The sequence below is a fragment of the Oncorhynchus clarkii genome, unplaced genomic scaffold, assembly GCF_045791955.1.
Source record: "Oncorhynchus clarkii lewisi isolate Uvic-CL-2024 unplaced genomic scaffold, UVic_Ocla_1.0 unplaced_contig_9054_pilon_pilon, whole genome shotgun sequence".
NCBI lineage: Eukaryota > Metazoa > Chordata > Actinopteri > Salmoniformes > Salmonidae > Oncorhynchus > Oncorhynchus clarkii.
Window position 1 is genome coordinate 75,001 of NW_027261005.1, and position 24,204 is coordinate 99,204.

A 24,204-nucleotide genomic window follows, 5' to 3' on the forward strand; every position below is an offset into this window, starting at 1 on the left:
CTAGACTGCTGAAGTAGCACCTGGTTCTAGACTGCTGAAGTAGCACCTGGATCCAGACTGCTGAAGTAGCACCTGGTTCTAGAATGCTGACAGAACAAATGTTGGGTTATTAGGTAACCCAGCGTTGATTAAATAGTGGACAGAACACATGTTGGGTTATTAGGTAACCCAGCGTTGGTTAAATAGTGGACAGAACACATGTTGGGTTATTAGGTAACCCAGCGTTGGTTAAATAGTGGACAGAACACATGTTGGGTTATTAGGTAACCCAGCGTTGATTAAATAGTGGACAGAACACATGTTGGGTTATTAGGTAACCCAGCTCTGGTTAAATAGTGGACAGAACACATGTTGGGTTATTAGGTAACCCAGCTCTGGTTAAATAGTGGACAGAACACATGTTGGGTTATTAGGTAACCCAGCGTTGATTAAATAGTGGACAGACACATGTTGGGTTATTAGGTAACCCAGCGTTGGTTAAATAGTGGACAGAACACATGCTGGGTTATTAGGTAACATGCAACAGAACAGATAAACAGGAATGACATTTACTCTCATGGGTGGCTAAAAATAACGATGTAAACACCACGCCCCTACGAAACAATGTCTCCAGTCTTCTGGTCTGACACCCTGGGTCATATCTCAAATAATGGGTGTTTTGAGTCTTTCCCAAAAATGTCCTTTTAGAAACGCCAAAGCTCTCAGTATAGCGATAGAGGTCTCTACATGTTGTGCACGTTTAGTTGTCTTTCAGAACCTTATCCGTAACATTATGTTCCGTTTTGAGCGATACCTCTCTGTCCGTTCTAGTGGTAACTGCCAAAAAAACAATAATGGAACGAGGGATACAAATGATATTGAAAGCAGATGTTTCCACACAGGAAGTTCCAGACACTTGTAGACTCTCTGCCAAAGCCCATTGAAGCTGTTCTGGTGCCTCGTGGTGGCCGGCTCACTGTGCTGTACTTCACTTTGTTCCTTCTCTTTTCCTCCCCTGGTTTAGGGGACGAAAAGGTAACGTTCTGAGGTCCACCCTCCCAAGGGGATTACAGTATATATGTATATATGTTTATATATACCTAAAATCATACTTCATTAACATATTTTACGTATATTGAAAATGATCTAAATTGGAACAGTTTTAAATGCATTTAATGTCCATTTGATTTGTATTTTATTAGCATTTAAGTATATTATACATTTAAAATGATCTAAATTTGGACACTTTATTGGATTTAAGTATATTATTACTATATTAGAAAAAGAGTAAGACAAATATTTTTGAATACACATTAAGTCAATTTTATGGGTATTTCTCATAAATTAGATATATACTAAAATGTTATTTTAACTAGAATTCTTGAATTTTCTTGCAATTTTTTTTTTTTACAGTGCCTTCAGAAAGTACTCAGGCCCCTTGACTTTTCCCACATTTTGTTACATTTTACAGCCTTATTCTAAAACGGGTTGAAAAAAAAACATTCATCAATATACACACACTACCCCATAATGACATCACAATACCCCATAATGACATCACAATACCCCATAATGACATCACAATACCAAATATTGACATCACAATACGCCATGTGGTATTGTGATGTCATTATGGGGTATTGTGATGTCATTATGGCGTATTCTGATGTAATTATGGGGTATTGTGATGTCATTATGGGGTATTGTGATGTCATTATGGGGTATTGTGTCTAGATTGATGAGGATTTTTTTTTAAATACGTTTTTGAATGATACTGTAACGTATTAAATGCGGAAAGAGTCAAGTGGACTGAATACTTTCAGAATGCATCGTATATCACATATATTAGTGTGTATATATATATATATTATTTTTTAGTATCACAATGTGTCATGGATTTATACTGTAGTTCAGTAAAGGGCTGTAATGCAACATATTGAAGGGCACTTAAACTCCACCAAAGAAGAAGAAGAAGACTGTTTGAGAGAAAACGTTCATGGGCACGTCGGAGCAGTGCGTAGGAGGAAGAGGGAGATTCCAAGGTGTGAGAGAAGCGTGCTGGAGGACGTGGGACAGAGGAATGTCTCGTTTTGGTGGAAAAAGTTTGTGTGTGTGCCAAACTGTCGGGGAGCCCAATGGGAGCTGGGGATCGGAGGTGTTCGTTGCAACAGAGGCAGGTTGAGGGGGCCAGGGTCAGAGTATTGCAGAAGATGTCGTACGCTGAGGCAGTGAAGATAGTAGAGGAGGGTGGATAAAGGGTGAGGGATTCTGAGAGGATCCCTGTGAATAGTAGATCTGTGCCAGAACAGACAAAGTAGGATCAGATAGGTTATAATGAGAGTAGAGTTACTTGGTATGGGAATTTTTTTAGTTTGACTTTTCACATTATGTATCCCAAAGTGTAATGATTTCTACTATAGTTCAGGTCAAATCAAATGTGTGTGATATAGTGGCATAGTGGTATAGTAGTATAGTGGTATAGTGATATAGTAGTATAGTAGTATAGTGGTATAGCGGTATAGTAGTATAGTGGTATAGCAGTATAGCGGTATAGTAGTAGAGTGGTATAGTGGTATAGTGGTATAGTAGTATAGTGGTATAGTGGTATAGTTGTATAGTGGTATAGTGGTACAGTGGTATAGTGGTATAGTGGTATAGTAGTATAATGGTGTAGTAGTATAGTGGTATAGTAGTATAGTAGTATAGTAGTATAGTGGTATAGTAGTGTAGTGGTATAGTGGTATAGTTGTATAGTGGTATAGTGGTATAGTAGTATAATGGTGTAGTGGTATAGTGGTATAGTAGTATAATGGTGTAGTGGTATAGTAGTATAGTGGTATAGTAGTATAATGGTGTAGTGGTATAGTGGTACAGTGGTATAGTGGTATAGTGGTATATGGGTATAGTAGTATAGTGGTATAGTGGTATAGTGATATAGTGGTATAGTAGTATAATGGTGTAGTGGTATAGTGGTACAGTGGTATAGTGGTATAGTGGTATATGGGTATAGTAGTATAGTGGTATAGTAGTATAGTGGTATAGTAGTATAGTGGTATAGTGATATAGTTGTATAGTTGTATAGTGATACAGTAGTATATTGGTATAGTGGTATAGTAGTATAGTGGTATAGTGGTATAGTGGTATAGTGATATAGTGGTATAGTGGTATAGTGGTATAGTTGTATAGTGATATAGTGGTATAGTGGTATAGGGGTATAGTGGTATAGTTGTATAGTGATATAGTAGTATATTGGTATAGTGGTATAGTAGTATATTGGTATAGTGGTGTAGTGGTATAGTGATATAGTAGTATATTGGTATAGTGGTATAGTAGTATAGTAGTATAGTGGTATAGTGATATAGTGGTATAGTGGTATAGTGGTATAGTAGTATAGTAGTATAGTGGTATAGTGATATAGTGGTATAGTGATATAGTGGTATAGTGATATAGTTGTATAGTAGTATAGTGGTATAGTGGTATATTAGTATAGTGAAATAGTGGCATAGTGAAATAGTGTAGTGATATAATGGTACAGTGATATAGTGGTATAGTAGTATAGTGGTATAGTGATATAGTGGTATAGTGATAAAGTGTCCTGCGCTGCTTTCAACTAGGGCCCATGGTGAGAATAAAGGTGTCCTGCGCTGCTTTCAACTAGGGCCCATGGTGAGAATAAAGGTGTCCTGCGCTGCTTTCGACTAGGGCCCATAGTGAGAATAAAGTGTCCTGCGCTGCTTTCGACTAGGGCCCATAGTGAGAATAAAGGTGTCCTGCGCTGCTTTCGACTAGGGCCCATAATGAGAATAAAGTGTCCTGCGCTGCTTTCGACTAGGGCCCATGGTGAGAATAAAGGTGTCCTGCGCTGCTTTCGACTAGGGCCCATAGTGAGAATAAAGTGTCCTGCGCTGCTTTCAACTAGGGCCCATGGTGAGAATAAAGGTGTCCTGCACTGCTTTCGACTAGGGCCCATAGTGAGAATAAAGTGTCCTGCGCTGCTTTCGACTAGGGCCCATAGTGAGAATAAAGTGTCCTGCGCTGCTTTCAACTAGGGCCCATAGTGAGAATAAAGTGTCCTGCGCTGCTTTCGACTAGGGCCCATCCAATATATTTCCTCGTTTTCTATTGGATGGTTGCATCAAAGTCAAAATAACAGGGATGAAAGATGACAGATGGCGAGATAGCAGATGGCAAGATAGCAGATGGTAGATAGCAGGTGGCAGGATAGCAGATGGCAAGATAGCAGATGGAAGATAGCAGATGGCAAGATAGCAGATGGCTAGATAGCAGATGGCAAGATAGTAGATGGCAAGATAGTAGATGGCAAGATAGCAGATGGCTAGATAGCAGATGGTAAGATAGCAAGATAGCAGATGGCAGATAGCAGATGGCAAGATAGCAGATGGCAAGATAGCAGATGGCAGGATAGCAGATGGCAAGATAGCAGATGGCAAGATAGCAGATGGCAAGATAGCAGATGGCAAGATAGCAGATGGCTAGATAGCAGATGGCAAGATAGCAGATGGCAAGATAGCAGGTGGCAAGATAGCAGATGGCAAGATAGCAAGATAGCAGATGGCAAGATAGTAGATGGCAAGATAGCAGATGGCTAGATAGCAGATGGTAAGATAGCAAGATAGCAGATGGCAGATAGCAGATGGCAAGATAGCAGATGGCAAGATAGCAGATGGCAGGATAGCAGATGGCAAGATAGCAGATGGCAAGATAGCAGATGGCAAGATAGCAGATGGCTAGATAGCAGATGGCAAGATAGCAGATGGCAAGATAGCAGGTGGCAAGATAGCAGATGGCAAGATAGCAAGATAGCAGATGGCAAGATAGCAGATGCCAAGATAGCAGATGGCTAGATAGCAGATGGCAGGATAGCAGATGGCAAGATAGCAAATGGCAAGATAGCAGATGGCAAGATAGCAGATGGCAAGATATCAGGTGGCAAGATAGCAGATGGCAAGATAGCAAGATAGCAGATGGCAAGATAGCAGATGGCAAGTTCGCAGATGGCTAGATAGCAGATGGCGAGATAGCAGATGGCAAGATAGCAAATGGCAAGATATCAGGTGGCTAGATAGCAGATGGCGAGATATCAGATGGCGAGGTAGCAGATGGCAAGATAGCAGATCCAATCTGGTTTTTGGCACCCATTTGGCTGAAAGCTGTGTGTGTGTGTGTGTGTGCGTGTGTGTGTGTGTGTGTGTTTGTGTGTGTGTGTGTGTGTGTGTGTGTTTGTGTGTGTGTGTGCGTGTGCGTGTGTGTGTGTGTGCGTGTGTGTGTGTGTGTGTGTGTGTGCGTGTGTTTGTGTGTGTGTGTTTGTGTGTGTGTGTGTGTGTGTGTTTGTGTGTGTGTGTGCGTGTGCGTGTGTGTGTGTGTGCGTGTGTGTGTGTGTGTGTGTGTGTGCGTGTGTTTGTGTGTGTGTGTGTGTGTGTGTGTGTGTGTGTGGTTTACAGTCACCGTTTTGCAGGTTTTTCCTATATCATTTATCAGCTAATTCTCCCCGTCTGCTCGTACAGTATGTGAAGCCTTTTTCTTCCACCAATAGGACTTGTTCCCTGGTACGTTTGTTCTGCCACTGATAGGTTTGTTTATTTGACTGTATGAACACGCTTCTCTCTGTCTGTCCTGTAGGCCATGATTATAATGAGTAATTACTACTAATAATAATATTAACAATTACTGTATAATTTTATCACCACCAGCCTGTGATCACATCACACCAGAGCTACACGCTCTCGCAAAAAATGAAAACGTCCAAGACAATTCCTTACCAAAGATGTAGCTTCTTTTAATCGAATATTAAGTGACCAAACTATAGGTCAATTCTAATTCCTGGGACTCGCATTGAGCTAGGCTTGAGAGAGCAATAGAATGAGATTGAGAGTACAGCGGAAGTGGGAGAGGACTTTATAATCCACATAGAACTATTAATAACAAGTTATAGTCTATTCCGTATTTGGCTTCAAGTCCATCATTCATATGGCACCCATAATAAAGACGAGTTAAAAAATACTGTCTAGATCATTAAAAAAACACATTTATATTGTATGTTTAAACAAGGGGTACTTGTATTATTTAATACTAGTGCAACAACGTTATATATATATATATATATATACAGTGGGGAGAACAAGTATTTGATACACTGCTGATTTTGCAGGTTTTCCTACTTACAAAGCATGTAGAGGTCTGGATTTTTGTTTTAGATTCCGTCTTTCACAGTTGAAGTGTACCTATGAAAAAAATTACAGACCTCTACGTGCTTTGTTAGTAGGAAAACCTGCAAAATTGGCAGTGTATCAAATACTTGTTCTCCCCACTGTATATATACTGTATATTGTAACGTTCGTCTGAAGAAGTAGACCAAGGTGCAGCGTGGTAAGTGTTCATGATCTTTAATACTCAGAACACCAAACAAAACAACAAAAGGAATACGGGACATCACGTTCTGCCGGCTTTACAGAGATAACAAAAAACAAGATCCCACAACATTGGTGGGAAAACAGGCTACCCAAGTATGATTCCCGATCAGAGACAACGATAGACAGCTGCCTCTGATTGGGAACCATACTAAGCCAAACACACAAAGAAATACAAAACATAGAATGCCCACCCCACATCACACCCTGGCCTCACCAAATAGAGAAATAAAAAGTATCTCTAAAAGGTCATATCTTAAAAAAAATAAAATAAGTATCAAAATTATTGGCACCTAATGAAGATTCTAATAAATAAAATCAAACAAAACGTATATTTCATCTTAAGGATCTGTGTTGTGGGCTTCCATTGTTTCCCCGGGGTATAGAAATGAGGTAACACACATTTTAAAATCCCCTTGTCATTTAACCACAATGCAAAGAACTCACAAAACGACCTCTAACTTCCTTCATATTGGACACAGAGACATGAATATGATATATCATATATCCTACCTATCTTGAAAACTTGATTGCTGACAAGCAAAACAATATGGGGACTATGTCAATAATGGACGAATGAAACAAATACCCAAGTATGGATTTCCTTTAGCTGACGTGTCAGGATGGAGCAGTGGTGAGGCTGTGGGGTGGTTTGATTCGTTTTCCAAAAAATGAGACAGAAGAAAGAGAAGAGGGGGTGAGAAAGAGAAGGGGGGAGGTGAGAAAGAAAAGGGGGGTGAGAAAGAGAAGGGGGGAGAGAAAGAGAAGGGGGGAGAGAAAGAGAAGGGGGGGTGAGAAAGGGAAGGAGGGGAGAGAAAGAGAAGGGGGTGTGAGAAAGAGAAGGGGGGAGAAAGAAAAGAGGGGGGTGAGAAAGAGAAGGGGGGTGAGAAAGAGAAGGGGGGAGAGAAAGAGAAGGGGGGAGAGAAAGAGAAGGGGGGGTGAGAAAGGGAAGGAGGGGAGAGAAAGAGAAGGGGGTGTGAGAAAGAGAAGGGGGGGTGAGAAAGAGAAGGGGGGGGTGAGAAAGAGAAGGGGGGGTGAGAAAGAGAAGGGGGGGTGAGAAAGAGAAGGATACCTAAGTTAAACAGTAAAGCGCTGACCAGACAGGAGGAAAGAGGACAGCTAACAGAGATGATGAATGCGGAGCTCGTCACAGAGGCTGAGAACTTGTGATTATTACTATGCGATTAATGACTGTTGTTTTTTTGCCAACTCTACACTAAACTACCACGCATACTGAATGTTGATTAATGTGTCAACTCTCTTTCCACTTTGGCTCTGAGATCACTCTCTCTCTCACTTTTTCTCTGTCTGTCTGTCTGTCTGTCTGTCTGTCTGTCTGTCTGTCTGTCTGTCTGTCTGTCTGTCTGTCTGTCTGTCTGTCTGTCTGTCTCCTTGTTCTCTCTCTCTCTCTCTCTCTCATCCAGTGTCACGTGAATAATCATTCGTGTAAACCCGTGTTTGTGTTTACAGATTGAAACATTAGTGAGGATTTTGTTACAACATCTTTTCATCTCTCATCTCAAATCAAATTCTATTAGTCACATGCGCTGATACGACAGGTGTAGGTAGACATTACAGTGAAATGGTAGACATTACAGGTGGAAATTACAGGTAGACATTACAGTGAAATGGTAGACATTACAGGTAGACATTACAGGTAGACATTACAGTGAAATGCTAGACATTACAGGTGTAGGTAGACATTACAGTGAAATGGTAGACATTACAGGTAGACATTACAGGTGTAGGTAGACATTAGAGTGAAATGCTAGACATTACAGGTAGACATTACAGGTGTAGGTAGACATTACAGTGAAATGCTAGACATTACAGGTAGACATTACAGGTGTAGGTTGACATTACAGTGAAATGGTAGACATTACAGGTAGACATTACAGGTGTAGGTAGACATTACAGGTGTAGGTAGACATTACAGTGAAATGCTAGACATTACAGGTAGACATTACAGGTGTAGGTAGACATTACAGTGAAATGGTAGACATTACAGGTAGACATTACAGGTAGACATTACAGTGAAATGGTAGACATTACAGGTAGACATTACAGGTGTAGGTAGACATTACAGTGAAATGGTAGACATTACAGGTAGACATTACAGGTGTAGGTAGACATTACAGGTGTAGGTAGACATTACAGTGAAATGCTAGACATTACAGGTAGACATTACAGGTGTAGGTAGACATTACAGTGAAATGCTAGACATTACAGGTAGACATTACAGGTGTAGGTAGACATTACAGTGAAATGGTAGACATTACAGGTAGACATTACAGGTGTAGGTAGACATTACAGTGAAATGGTAGACATTACAGGTAGACATTACAGGTGTAGGTAGACATTACAGGTGTAGGTAGACATTACAGTGAAATGCTAGACATTACAGGTAGACATTACAGGTGTAGGTAGACATTACAGTGAAATGGTAGACATTACAGGTAGACATTACAGGTGTAGGTAGACATTACAGTTGTAGGTAGACATTACAGTGAAATGCTAGACATTACAGGTAGACATTACAGGTGTAGGTAGACATTACAGTGAAATGGTAGACATTACAGGTAGACATTACAGGTGTAGGTAGAAATTACAGTGAAATGCTAGACATTACAGGCAGACATTACAGGTGTAGGTAGACATTACAGTGAAATGGTAGACATTACAGGTAGACATTACAGGTGTAGGTAGACATTACAGTGAAATGGTAGACATTACAGGTAGACATTACAGGTGTAGGTAGACATTACAGTGAAATGCTAGACATTACAGGTAGACATTACAGGTGTAGGTAGACATTACAGTAAAATGCTAGACATTACAGGTAGACATTACAGGTGTAGGTAGACATTACAGTGAAATGGTAGACATTACAGGTAGACATTACAGGTGTAGGTAGACATTACATTGAAATGGTAGACATTACAGGTAGACATTACAGGTGTAGGTAGACATTACAGTGAAATGCTAGACATTACAGGTAGACATTACAGGTGTAGGTAGACATTACAGTGAAATGCTAGACATTACAGGTAGACATTACAGGTGTAGGTAGACATTACAGTGAAATGCTAGACATTACAGGTAGACATTACAGGTGTAGGTAGACATTACAGGTGTAGGTAGACATTACAGTGAAATGCTAGACATTACAGGTCGACATTACAGGTGTAGGTAGACATTACAGTGAAATGCTAGACATTACAGGTAGACATTACAGGTGTAGGTAGACATTACAGTGAAATGGTAGACATTACAGGTAGACATTACAGGTGTAGGTAGACATTACAGTGAAATGCTAGACATTACAGGTAGACATTACAGGTGTAGGTAGACATTACAGTGAAATGCTAGACATTACAGGTAGACATTACAGGTGTAGGTAGACATTACAGTGAAATGCTAGACATTACAGGTAGACATTACAGGTGTAGGTAGACATTACAGGTGTAGGTAGACATTACAGTGAAATGCTAGACATTACAGGTCGACATTACAGGTGTAGGTAGACATTACAGTGAAATGGTAGACATTACAGGTAGACATTACAGGTGTAGGTAGACATTACAGTGAAATGCTAGACATTACAGGTAGACATTACAGGTGTAGGTAGACATTACAGGTGTAGGTAGACATTACAGTGAAATGCTAGACATTACAGGTAGACATTACAGGTGTAGGTAGACATTACAGGTGTAGGTAGACATTACAGTGAAATGCTAGACATTACAGGTAGACATTACAGGTATAGGTAGACATTACAGTGAAATGCTAACTTACTTACAAGCCCTTTATCTAAAACTGCAGTTTTAAGAAAAATACCTTTAAAAAAATGAAATAAAAGTAACAAATCATTAAAGAGCAGCAGTAAAATAACAATAGTGAGGCTATATACAGGGGGTAGATACAGGGGGTATATACAGGGGGTAGATACAGGGGGTAGATACAGGGGGTATATACAGGGGGTATATACAGGGGGTAGATACAGGGGGTAGATACAGGGGGTATATACAGGGGGTAGATACAGGGGGTAGATACAGGGGGTAGATACAGGGGGTAGATACAGGGGCATATACAGGGGGTATATACAGGGGGTATATACAGGCGCATATACAGGGGGTAGATACAGGGGGTATATACAAGGGGTACATACAGGGGGTATATACAGGGGGTATATACAGGGGGTAGATACAGGGGGTATATACAGGGGGTACATACAGGGGGTATATACAGGGGGTATATACAGGGGGTATATACAGGGGCATATACAGGGGTACATACAGGGGTACATACAGGGGCATATACAGGGGTACATACAGGGGTATATACAGGGGCATATACAGGGGCATATACAGGGGGTATATGCAGGGGGTATATACAGGGGCATATACAGGGGTACATACAGGGGTATATACAGGGGGTATATACAGGGGGTATATACAGGGGGTAAATACAGGGGGTATATACAGGGGGTATATACAGGGGTATATACAGAGGCATATAGAGGGGGTATATACAGGGGGTATATACAGGGGCATATACAGGGGTACATACAGGGGTATATACAGGGGCATATACAGGGGTACATACAGGGGTATATACAGGGGCATATACAGGGGCATATACAGGGGGTATATACAGGGGGTATATACAGGGGCATATACAGGGGTACATACAGGGCTATATACAGGGGTTTATACAGGGGGTACATACAGGGCTATATACAGGGGTTTATACAGGGGGTACATACAGGGCTATATACAGGGGGTACATACAGGGGCTATATACAGGGGGTACATACAGGGGCTATATACAGGGGGTACATACAGGGCTATATACAGGGGGTACATACAGGGGCTATATACAGGGGGTACATACAGGGCTATATACAGGGGTATATACAGGGGGTACATACAAGGGCTATATACAGGGGGTACATACAGGGCTATATACAGGGGGTACATACAGGGGGTACATACAGGGGCTATATACAGGGGCATATACAGGGGGCACATACAGGGGTATATACAGGGGGTAGATACAGGGGGTACATACAGGGGTATATACAGGGGTATATACAGGGGGTACATACAGGGGTATATACAGGGGTATATACAGGGGTATATACAGGGGCTATATACAGGGGCTTGATACAGGGGTATATACAGGGCTATATACAGGGCTATAAACAGGGGGTATATTCAGGGGTATAAACAGGGGTATTTACAGGGGTATATACAGGGGCTATATACAGGGGGTATATACAGGGGGTACATACAGGGGGTACATACAGGGGTATATACAGGGGCTATATACAGGGGCTATATACAGGGGGTATATACAGGGGGTATATACAGGGGGTACATACAGGGGTATATACAGGGGATATATACAGGGGTATATACAGGGCTATGTACAGGGCTATATACAGGGGGTATATACAGGGGGTACATACAGGGGTATATACAGGGGGTACATACAGGGGTATATACAGGGGGTACATACAGGGGTATATACAGGGGGTATATACAGGGGGTATATACAGGGAGTATATACAGGGGGTATATACAGGGGTATATACAGGGGGTATGTACAGGGGGTACATACAGGGGTTATATACAGGGGGTACATACAGGGGTACATACAGGGGGTATATACAGGGGTATATACAGGGGGTATGTACAGGGGGTACATACAGGGGGTACATACAGGGGGTATATACAGGGGGTACATACAGGGGGTATATACAGGGGGTACATACAGGGGTATATACAGGGGGTATATACAGGGGGTACATACAGGGGTTACATACAGGGGGTACACACAGGGGGTACATACAGGGGGTATATACAGGGGGTGCATACAGGGGGTACATACAGGGGGTACATACAGGGGTACATACAGGGGGTATATACAGGTGGTACATACAGGGGGTACATACATGGGGTACATACAGGGGGTATATACAGGGGTATATACAGGGGGTATATACAGGGGGTACATACCGGGGGTACATACATGGGGTATATACAGGGGGTACATACAGGGGGTATATACAGGGGGTACATACAGGGGGTATATACAGTGGGTATATACAGGGGGTATATACAGTGGGTATATACGGGGGTACATACAGTGGGTACATACAGTGGGTATATACAGGGGGTATATACAGTGGGTATATACGGGGGTACATACAGTGGGTACATACAGGGGGTACATACAGGGGGTATGTGTGTGTGTGTGTGTGTGTGTGTGTGTGTGTGTGTGTGTGTATGTTTGTGTGTGTGTGTGTGTGTGTGTGTGTGTGTGTGTGTGTGTGTGTGTGTGTGTGTTTCTGTGTGTCTGTGCGTGTGTAAACCCATGTATAATCCATTGTAGAGGGTGAGGTTTGATCTCCTGTTAGTTGATTTGGCCGGCCTCACTTTCTATGTTAATCAGTGTATCAGTGAGAGGACTCGTAAAATATTTATCTTTCATTTGGACTCTCTTTAAAGCCATTAACACATGCACACAAGCCTTATTTCACTAGATTTGTGATGTGATGCTAACCAGAAATGATTGCCTCTCCAAATATATTAAATCAATTAATTATACTAAGAGAAAGCTCTAATTAATTTAGAGGCCAAATGAATTGCCAGCAGCATACCACCCTGCATACCACTGCTGGCTTGCTTCTGAAGCTATCGTAAGAGTAGGGGTGTTAACCCCGGTGTCCTGGCTAAATTCCCAATCTGGCCCTCAAACCATCACGGGCACCTAATAATCCCCAGTTTACAATTGGCTCATTCATCACCCTCCTCTCTCCTGTAACTATTCCCCAGGTCGTTGCTGCAAATGAGAATGTGTTTTCAGTCAACTTACCTGGTAAAATAACGGATAAATAAAAAATTGTCTGTAGAGCTCAAAGACAGGATTGTACAAAGGCACAGGTCTGGGGAAGGGTACCGAAACATTTCTGAATCATTGAAGGTCCCCAAGAACACAGTGGCCTCCATCATTCTTAAATGAAAGAAGCTTGGAACCACCAAGACTCTTCCTGGAGCTGGCCGCCCGGCCAAACTGAGCAACCGTTCAGGGAGGTGACCAAGAACCCGATGGTCACTTTGACATGATTTGGAAAGGCAGACACCTGTCTATATAAGGTCCCACAGTTGACAGTGCATGTCAGAGCAAAAACCAAGCTATGAGGTTGAAGGAATTGTCTGTAGAACGCTGTGACAGGATTGTATCGAGGCACAGATCTGGGGAAGGGTACCAAAACATTTCTGCAGCATTGAAGGTCCCCAAGAACACAGTGGCCTCCATCATTCTTAAATGTAAGAAGTTTGGAAGCACCAAGACTCTTCCTGGCGCTGGCTACCCGGCCAAACTGAGCAACCGTTCAGGGAGGTGACCAAGAACCCGATGGTCACTCTGACAGAACTCCAGAGTTCCTCTGTGGAGATGGGAGAACCATCCAAAAGGACAACCATCTCTGCAGTGCTCCACCAATCAGGTCTTTATGATTGGTCAGATGGAAGCCACTCCTCAGTAAAATGCACAGGACAGCCCCCTTGGAGTTTGCCAAAAGGCCCCTAAAGGACTCTCAGACCATGAAAAACAAGATTCTCTGGTCAGATGGAAGCCACTCCTCAGTAAAAGGCACAGGACAGCCCCCTTGGAGTTTGCCTAAAGGACTCTCAGACCATGAGAAACCGAGATTGAAGTATTTGGCCTGAATGCCAAGCTTCATAACGGCACCATCCCTACGGTGAATCATGGTGGTGGCAGCATCATGCTGTGGGGAGGTTTTCCGTGGCAGGTACTGGGAGACTAGTCAGGATTGAGGGAAATATGAACGATGCAAAGTACAGAGAGATCCTTGATGAAAACCTGCTCCAGAGCACTCAGGACCTCAGACTGGGGTGAAGATTCACCTTCCAACAGCACAACGACAAGTCTCTGGCTTCGCGACAAGTCTCTGAATATCCTTGAGGGGCCCAGCCAGAGCCGGGCCTTGAACCCAATCGAACATCTCTGGAGATACTTGAAAATAGCTGTGCAGCAACGCTCCCCATCCATCCTGACAGAGCTTGAGAGGATTTGCAGAGAAGAATGGGAGAATCTCCACAAATACAGGTGTGCCAAGCTTGTAGCGTCATACCCAAGAAGACTTGAGGCTGTAATCGCTGCCGAAGATGCTTCAACAAAGCACTGAGTAAAGAGTCTGAATACTTATGTAAATGAGATATTTCCGTGTTTTATTTTAGTAAATTTACAAAAAATGTCTAAAAACCTGTTTTTGCTTTGTCATTATGGGGTATTGTGTGCAGATTGATGAGGGGGAAAAATGATTTAAATCATTTTAGAATAAGTCCATTCTGTAACATAAATGTGGAAAAAGTCAAAGGGTCTGAATGCACTGTACATTCAAAAAAGTAAATTTGAAATCGTGGGAAATGAATTATGCTATACCTTCCTTTTCTTTCTTAATTCGTCTCTTTTGTCTCTAACAAACAAGTCTTAAATACAACTAAAACCATTGTATTCGGTTCAAAACATTCTCTTAGACCTAAACCGCTACATAAAGTATTTAGCCATTGAGTAGCCATAATAAACTTCCTTGGTATATTTAAACAGAGCATTATACATGATCACTTCCATCTTTAATTCCTCAAGTAAACAGCAACAACATTTTTTTTTATGAAACAACATCTCATGGCACAATAGGGACTGTGAAATGACACAAACATACAAACATACAGAGACACACTATAACACACACACATTATTTTGTAGTTGTGTTGTTTGTATATCGTTGTATTCTACATTTGTCGTTGTCTATCAGTGTTTCAGTGTTTTGTTACTTGAGATGTTTTGTGGTTTTTTGTGCACCCCAGGAAGAATAGCACAGCAAAAGCTAATGCCTTTATACGCTGGCTTCGAGGCAAGCAACACTGAAGCATGCACGAGAGCACCAGCTGTCCTGGATGACTGTGTGATAATGCTCTTGGTAGCCAATGTAAACAAAACTTTTAAACAGGTCAACATTCACAAAGCCGCTGGGCCAGACGAATTACCTGGACATGTACTCAAAGTATGCGCATCACAGTATCCTCCCGGACACCCTAGACCCACTCCAATTTGCATACCAACCCAACAGATCCACAGATGATGTAATCTTAATCGCACTCCACACTTCCCTTTCCCACCTGGACAAAAGGAACACCTATGTGAGTTGCTGTTCATTGAATAAAGCTCAGCGTTCAACAACATAGTTCCCTCAAAGCTCATCACTAAGCTAAGGACCCTGGGACTAAACACCTCCCTCTCTAACTGGATCCTAGACTTCCTGACAGGCCGATCCCAGGTGGTGAAGGTAGGCAACAACACGTCTGCCATGCTGATCCTTAACGCTGGGGCCCTTCAAGGGTGTGTACTTTTTCCCCTCCTGTATTCCCTGTTCACCCACAACTGCGTGGCCAAACACGACACCAACACAATCATTACGTTTGCTGACGAAACAACAGTGGTAGGCCTGATCACCGACAACGATGAGACAGCCTATAGGGAGGAGGTCAGAGAACTGGCCATGTGGTGCCAGGACAACAACCACTCCCTCAATGCGAGTAAGACAAAGGAGATGATTGTGGACTACAGGAAAAGGCTCGCCGAACAGGCCCCCATTCTCATCGACAGGGCTGTAGTGGAGCAGGTAGCGAGCTTCAAGTTCCTTGGTGTCCACATCACCAACAAACTAACATGGTCCAAACATACCAAGACAGTCATGAAGAGAGCACGACAAAACCTATTCCCCCTCAGGAGACTGAGATCCTCTGAGATCCTCAAAAGGTTCTACAGATGTACCATCAAGAGCATCCTGACCGGTTGCATCACCGCCTGGTATGGTAACTGCTCGGCATCTGACCGTAAGGCGATACAGAGGGTAGTGTGTACGGCCCAGTACATCACTGGGGCCAAGCTTCTTGCCACACAGGACCTATATAATAGGCCTATATAATAGGAAAGCCCATAAAATTGTCAGAGACTTCAGTCACCCAAGTCATAGACTGTTTTCTTCGCTTACGCACGGCAAGCGGTACCAGAGCGCCAAGTCTAGGACTCAACAGCTAACAGCTAACGAGCCGTAAAACTGCAGAACAATTAATAAAATCGCCACTATTTACACTCACACCCTCTTTTGTACAGTGCTGCTACTCGCTGTTCATTATCCTTGCATAGTCACTTCACCCCTGCCTACATGTACAGATGACCTCAACTAGCCCCGCACACTGACTCGTTACCCGTGCCCCCTGTATATAGGGTCCCCTTCGTTGTTGTGATGTTATTGTGTTACTTTTATTATTATTTTTTAACTTTAGTCTATTTGTTAAGTATTTTCTTAACTCTTCTTGAGCTGTTGATTGGCTTGTAAGTAAAGCATTTCACGGTAAGATACCTGTTGTATTCGGGTGCACGTGACAAATAAAGTTTGATTTGATTCGATTTTTTCTCTCGTGGCTAAGTACTAGGAAGTTTGAAAAGATAAGCTGGGTGGGTACGGAAGCCATTAAACCATTTGAAAGGAAACACTGACGTTTGTGGAAATGTGAAAGGAATGTAGTAGAATATAACAACAATAGATCTGGTAAAAGAAAAAAACAACAACGTTATTTTGTATTGTACCATCATCTTTGAAATGTATTATTATTATTATTCCAGCCCAGGTGCAATTTTGATTTTGGCCACTAGGTGGCAGCATTGTATGTGCAAAGTTTTTGACTGATGCAATAAACCATTGTATTTCCGTAAAAAAAATTGTATCAACATATACCTAATTTGTTTATTAGTAACTTTTCATATTCAAAATTGTGCACTCTCCTCAAACAATAGCATGGTATTATTTCACTGTAATAGCTACTGTAAATTGGACAGTGCGGTTAGATTAACAAGAATTTAAGCTTTCTGCCAACATCAGATATGTCTATGTCCTAGGAAATGTTCTGCTTACTTACAACCTCATGCTAATGACCTTAGCCTAAGTTAGCTCAACCTCATGCTTAATCACCTTAGCTCAACCTCATGCTAATCACCTTAGCCTACGTTAGCTCAAACCCATGCTAATCACCTTAGCCTACGTTAGCTCAACCTCATGCTAATTACCTTAGTCTACGTTAGCTCAACCTCATGCTAATCACCTTAGCCTACGTTAGTTCAACCTCATGCTAATCTCCTTAGCCCAAGTTAGCTCAACCTCATGCTAATCCCCTTAGCTCAACCTCATGCTAATCACCTTAGCCTACGTTAGCTCAACCTCATGCTAATCACCTTAGCCTACGTTAGCTCAACCTCATGCTAATCACCTTAGCCTACGTTAGCTCCGTGGAAGGGACACCGATCCAATTGTAATGTGACTCATTGAAACACCAATGTCAAAAAAACTTTGTCGCAGTACTGCAGTAATATAAATCTCAAGCAAATTGTTGTGATATGCAAAGCAACTCAAACGACGTTGTCCATCTCCCATTTGGTCTCTAGTGATGTGGTTTACAGCAGCACTAACAGATGTGTTGACATGACAACTGCGTCAGAGTTTGGAACGACCCGCCCCTTTTGTTCCGCGCTGGCTGAAGACCTAACTAGCCAGTAAACTAGCTCCCACCAGACACAAATGAAAAGAAGAAACATATAAGTAACACACCTCCTCCTAGGTTGGTTACAAGGCAGTGCTTATTTAAATTAGGTAAGAGAATATCATGTTACCATTGGTGTATTCAAATGAGAGCTAGGGTGATGTCACCCTATCCCCTCATTAATAATCCCGCCTCCTGAATCCAAGCGTTTGAAACATGGGGGAGGCGACCAGTAACGTTATGATCAAACTTGATCAATGTAGAAGTAACAGTCATTTATTTTATCATACATTGGTTATCAATACTTTGATGTGGTTTCAACCCAAATTGAAAAACATGATCTTGACTGTTCATGATCTTTAACCTTTAGTTTTACCATTCAGCCTAAACCCTTAACTTCGGTATTTGACGTTTGGAGCAACTTCGAAATTCGATGTTTGTAAAAAAAACTTGGGTAAACTAATTCTGCAGTGAGAGCTTGAGGAGATGAGACAACATTTGTTGAACTGAGAACAAAATATGAAACTATTGTTTTGCTACAGACAGTAAATTGTAGTGTGTGATGCTAAGCAGAAACCATGGTGCCTGCGGAGAAAATCAAGATTGAATTGAATCGGGACAATGAAGTTTGAATTGAATCGGGACAATGAAGTTTGAATTGAATCAGGACAATGAAGTTTGAATTGAATCAGTACAATGAAGTTTTAATTGAGTCTGTCTGTCTCTCTGTCTGTCTGCCCTGTGTTAACAGCTGTGAGAAACCAAGGTGCCTGCGGAGAAAATCAAGATTGAATTGAATCAGGACAATGAAGTTTGAATTGAATCAGAACAATGAAGTTTGAATTGAATCAGGACAATGAAGTTTTAATTGAGTCTGTCTGTCTGTCTGTCTGTCTGTCTGTCTGTCTGCCTGCCTGCCTGCCTGCCTGCCTGCCTGCCTGCCTGCCTGCCTGCCTGCCTGCCTGTCTGTCTGTCTGTCTGTCTGTCTGTCTGCCTGTCTGCCTGCCTGCCTGCCTGCCTGTCTGCCTGCCTGCCTGCCTGCCTGCCTGCCTGTCTGTCTGTCTGTCTGTCTGTCTGCCTGCCTGTCTGTCTGCCTGTCTGTCTGTCTGTCTGTCTGTCTGTCTGTCTGTCTGTCTGTCTGCCTGCCTGCCTGTCTGTCTGTCTGTCTGTCTGTCTGTCTGTCTGTCTGTCTGCCTGCCTGTCTGTCTGTCTGCCTGTCTGTCTGTCTGTCTGTCTGTCTGTCTGTCTGTCTGTCTGCCTGCCTGCCTGCCTGCCTGTCTGCCTGTCTGTCTGTCTGTCTGTCTGCCTGCCTGCCTGCCTGCCTGCCTGTCTGCCTGCCTGCCTGCCTGCCTGTCTGTCTGTCTGTCTGTCTGTCTGTCTGTCTGTCTGTCTGTCTGCCTGTCTGTCTGTCTGTCTGTCTGTCTGTCTGTCTGTCTGTCTGTCTGTCTGCCCTGCGTTAACAGCTGTGAGGTTATACTGAAGGCTGTATCTAAATGAACTAGAACCTGAATCATGGTTGTGGTTACCTTGTGGTTGGTGTGTAAGGGTGATTATCAGTGCTTCTGGCTGTGGAGGAGAGGCACACTCTGCTGCAGGTGAAAACACGTGTGTTGGGAGTTGGATGGGGGGATTCAACTGTGTTCCCACATTGCTTTTTAGCTATTTACTTCACCATTGAGAAGACTGACAGCTGAGTTTCTGTTGTGAGTCCCTGGCCTCTGCTCTCACTTTGTGTGCGTGTGCGTGTGCGTGTGCCTGTGCCTGTGCCTGTGCGTGTGCCTGTGCGTGTGCCTGTGCCTGTGCGTGTGCGTGTGCGTGTGTAATTCTATTGGGACTGCAAGTCAGTGGTACAGAAGGTTGCTTGTTCAGTACCAGCCAGAATGAGCTACCGGACAAATTCACTACAATCAGATCAAATGAAGATTTCACCCAAACAGAAAGCTCAGATGGGATGGCTGGTATTAAACCAAAGAAATGATTAAGTCAGAGTAGCTTAATCAATAAACATTGATTAAATAATAATAATAATAATCATTAAACATGATTTAGAAAGCCACAGCAGGCTTGTTCCAACAACCCTGTGGCAGAATTGTTCCAGACCTCTTGGGGCAGGCAAAACCTATAATACAATTACACAGGGAATTCTTAATGAGATGCAAAGATATTAAATATTTACGGCGTGATTCATCACTCCAGAGAATGCTTTTCCACTGCTCCAGAGTCCAAAATGGCGGCGAGCTTTCCACCACTACAGCCGATGCTTGGCATTGCGTATGGTGATCTTAGGCTTGTGTGCAGCTGCTCGGCCATGGAGACCTATTTCTCGAAGGTCCTTGACAAAACAGTTATTGTGCTGACGTTGCTTCCAGAGGCAGTTTGGAAACTAGGTAGTGACTGTTGCAAATCGAGGACAGACACTACATGTTTTAGCACTCAGCTGTTCCCGTTCCGTGAGCTTGTGTGGTCTACCACTTTCACGGCTGAACCGCTGCTGCTCCTAGACATTTCCACTTCACAATAACGGCACTTAAAGTTGACCGGGTGCAGCTCTAACAGGGCAGGCATTTGATGAACTGACTTGTTGGAATCCTATGATGGTGCCACGTTGAAAGTCAGAGGGGCCATTCTACTTCAAATGTTTGTCTATGGAGATCGCATGGCTTTGTGCTCGATTTTATACACCTGTCAGCAACGGCTGTGGCTGAACTAGCCAAAATCCACTAATTTCACGGGGTGTCCACATAGTTTTGTATATATGGTGTATTTCTTAGTGACAGATATCTTATTGATTGTTATAAACAAGATGTAACTCCATTATGTGTTACAATTTTACAAAGCCTTCGGTGTAAAAAAAAGGTTTTATTTGCTCATGCTTCTTAGTTCCAGAACCCAGAAATATACTAGATCTTAGGAACTGACAGATATCCTCATTACACATGGAAACATTTACTTGAAAAGACCCAACAATATTTTCCACAACAAAGTTATACCAGAGGTGAAATTAGACAAAGTTATAAACATAGGCGGAAATAAGGGCAAGAAAGCCTTAATGGGTTTAAAACAACCAAATTTTTATTATTTGGTAACCCAGCGAAATATTATATATATATATATATATAATATATAAATATTGAACAGAACACATGCTGGTTGTAACGGTTTTCTTCCTGGGAAGGAGAGGAGGACCAAAATGCAGCATGGTTATTTATAAACATCTTTAATGAAAGATGAAACCGTGAACACTATACAAAATAAGAAAATGTGGAAAAACCCGAAACAGTCCTAACAGGTGCAAAACACAGAGACAGGAACAATCACCCCACAAAATACCTAAAGAATATGGCTGCCTAAATATGGTTCCCAATCAGAGACAACGATAAACACCTGCCTCTGATTGAGAATCACTCCAGGCAACCATAGACTTACCTAGAACACTTAACTGAACACAACCCCATAGACTACAAAACCCCTAGACAAAACAAGACAAATAAATCACCCATGTCACACCCTGGCCTAACCAACATAATAAAGAAAACACAGAATACTAAGACCAGGGCGTGACTATGGGTTATGTTGACCCAGCCAATTTGGTTGCATGAATAACCTAACATGGGTTAATTTAACCATCAATTGGCTGTCTTTTACTTTCATGCTTGGTTGACCTGCCAGCTTGGTCTTTTTTAATTATTTTCATAAGGTGTGGTTTATTAAGGGGTGTGGCTTTCAGATAGATCTCATTGGCAACCTGTGAGAGTAAATGTAATTCCTGTTCATCTCAAGTTTACGCACCTCTAATTAGTTTTCTCCTTAAAATGTTTAGCATTATACACATTCTTCAAAAATGTTAAATATATTTAGTACATCATTTCATGACAATTGAAGCCACAAATATGTAAATGTGTAAATATGTAAATATGTAAATGTTCTTAACATGTGCTGACTATACAACACAACAGATGAAAAGGAATCAAATTGACTCTCACGTTCAGCTAAAAATAACCCAGCACTTCCTGATTTGGACTGGTTTTGAAGATTGCTCATTAAAGATGCACTATGCAGAAATCACTCATCCATTTCCTGGTTACAAAAAAAATCTCATAGTTCGCCTAATTTCATTTAATGTGACATAACAAGCAAGTATAGTGTAGAGAATCATTGTACCATCCAAACCACTATTAAATATATTTTAAATGACCAAAACTATTGTATTTTTCAGCTGTTTGAAGCTGGTGTAACAACTGAAAGTAAAAGATGCTAAAACAAAACGTAAAAATGGAAGCATAGAAATAGATAGAACAGATCTATCGCTTCTATAACTCACATTTCTATGTGCATTTTGTCAGTGTTGCCCAAAAAAGTGACATACTGTAGCTTTAAGAAATGTTAGCGCTCATGAATGAAGCCTAACAAGAGTTTTCTTCGGGGCTTGGTTTGATGCGGATGTGTTATGCTCGCATATCGTACTCCTGTGTCACCGTAGCAACAACATTGCCACTTCCTCAAAATAGTCAAAATGAATCTAAGATAAAATTAAAATATCTGTAATTAATTTTAAACAGGGTTTTTTCCGAGGAGGTCTTAGTCGCATAATTGTATATCTATCTAAGGTGTTTGGTGTTTATTTCTCAAGTAAAAAAAATGTGCATGAAAAACTAATCAGTTCACTGCAGACAGTCTATCGAGTCGGGAAAGTCTGTCTGTGTGCTCAGGACTGATTTTATGAGAACAATAACATGTCTATAACTTCATTATCTGCCAGATGTCAAACGATCGTAAATAAAACACAAGCTACATGCTGTTTATCAGTGCCCCCCCCCAAGAAACAGTGCACTCTGATCGTCTCACACTATCAAACACATCAGCAGGTGGCCACGCAATAAAGGGCTTAGGGTCAAGTGTTCTTTCAACGTAACCCAGGAGCTTTTAAAGAAAACAACCCAACTAAGAGACCCAGTGCCTGCAACCCAGCAGTTGGGTCAACCGGCATTTTTTAGAGTGTAGCAAATCATGTTACAAAACAGGTCAAGGGGGGGGGCACAAGAAGCTCATAAATAGGTTATGGAATATTGAAAAGTTGCAATTGGTTATACAAGTGAGCTCTGAAAGTCTCAAATGTAATTTTGCCCCCAAAATTGGCAGACTTTAGTGATCACTAGCAAACACAGCAAGTGGCCACGCAATAAAGTGCTTAGGGCCAAGTGATACTACATTACATTGGCGACATGTTGTCTGATGTAAACACATCCAAGGAGCTGCTTATGGGCAGGTTTGTCTCACTGTTTGGAGATTCTGGCAGCTCTGATTGGATAGAACCCAGCCTCACTGTCAGGAGATTCTGGCATTTCTGATTGGATAGAATCCATTCTCACTGTCTGGAGATTCTGGAAGCTCTGATTGGATAGAACCCAGCCTCACTGTCAGGAGATTCTGGCAGCTCTGATTGAATAGAACCCAGCCTCACTGTCTGGAGATTCTGGCAGCTCTGATTGAATAGAACCCAGCCTCACTGTCAGGAGATTCTGGCAGCTTTGATTGGATAGAACCCAGCCTCACTGTCTGGAGGTTGTGGCAGCTCTGATTGGATAGAACCCAGCCTCACTGTCTGGAGGTTGTGGTAGCTCTGATTGGATAGAAGGCTGCTTCTCTCTCGTTAGTGGGCATGATGGTAAGCCATATCCAACCCTCAGTAAGTTGTGCCACTTAGTTCTGGATGAGACTGATGCCACTTTCCCACTGCACAACGGTCCCTGCCCACTCCGCATCGTTTCACTTCCTTTGAAAATGTTGGTTCACAGCGCAATGCAGCTTCGGAGAGTAAATGGGCTGTTAAGAAGCCCCCTTCACTCGCTTCAGTAAACCTCTGTCTGTCTGTGTGTGTGTGTGTGAGTGAGAGAGAGAGAGAGAGAGAGAGAGAGAGAGAGAGAGAGAGAGACAGACAGAGAGAGAGAGAGAGAGACAGAGAGAGAGACAGAGAGAGAGAGAGAGATAGAAGGAGGGAGGATGGGATTGAATATCCGTTGACGCGCACGAACCAGCCTTTCCTTGTTAGTTTGTTTATGCCCTCTGATATGGGACTGGCTGTTACTGTCACTGCTTCTCTGTCATGTTCGTTACCGGCAGAGTTTCCAACCATGGAGCGTTATCTGGATCGCGGACTGCTCCCAAAA

At 42.3% G+C, this 24,204-nt stretch overlaps 1 protein-coding gene across 1 annotated transcript in view; it reads left to right on the forward strand.

The window, feature by feature from the left end:
- Positions 1 to 7,882, forward strand: part of LOC139403170 (uncharacterized) — an 80,963-nt gene extending 73,081 nt beyond the window's left edge. Inside the window, exon 5 of the mRNA XM_071146875.1 lies at positions 7,878 to 7,882. Coding sequence (XP_071002976.1) covers positions 7,878 to 7,882 — 5 coding nt within the window. The remainder of the gene's footprint in view (positions 1 to 7,877) is intronic.
- Positions 7,883 to 24,204: the final 16,322 nt, after the last annotated feature.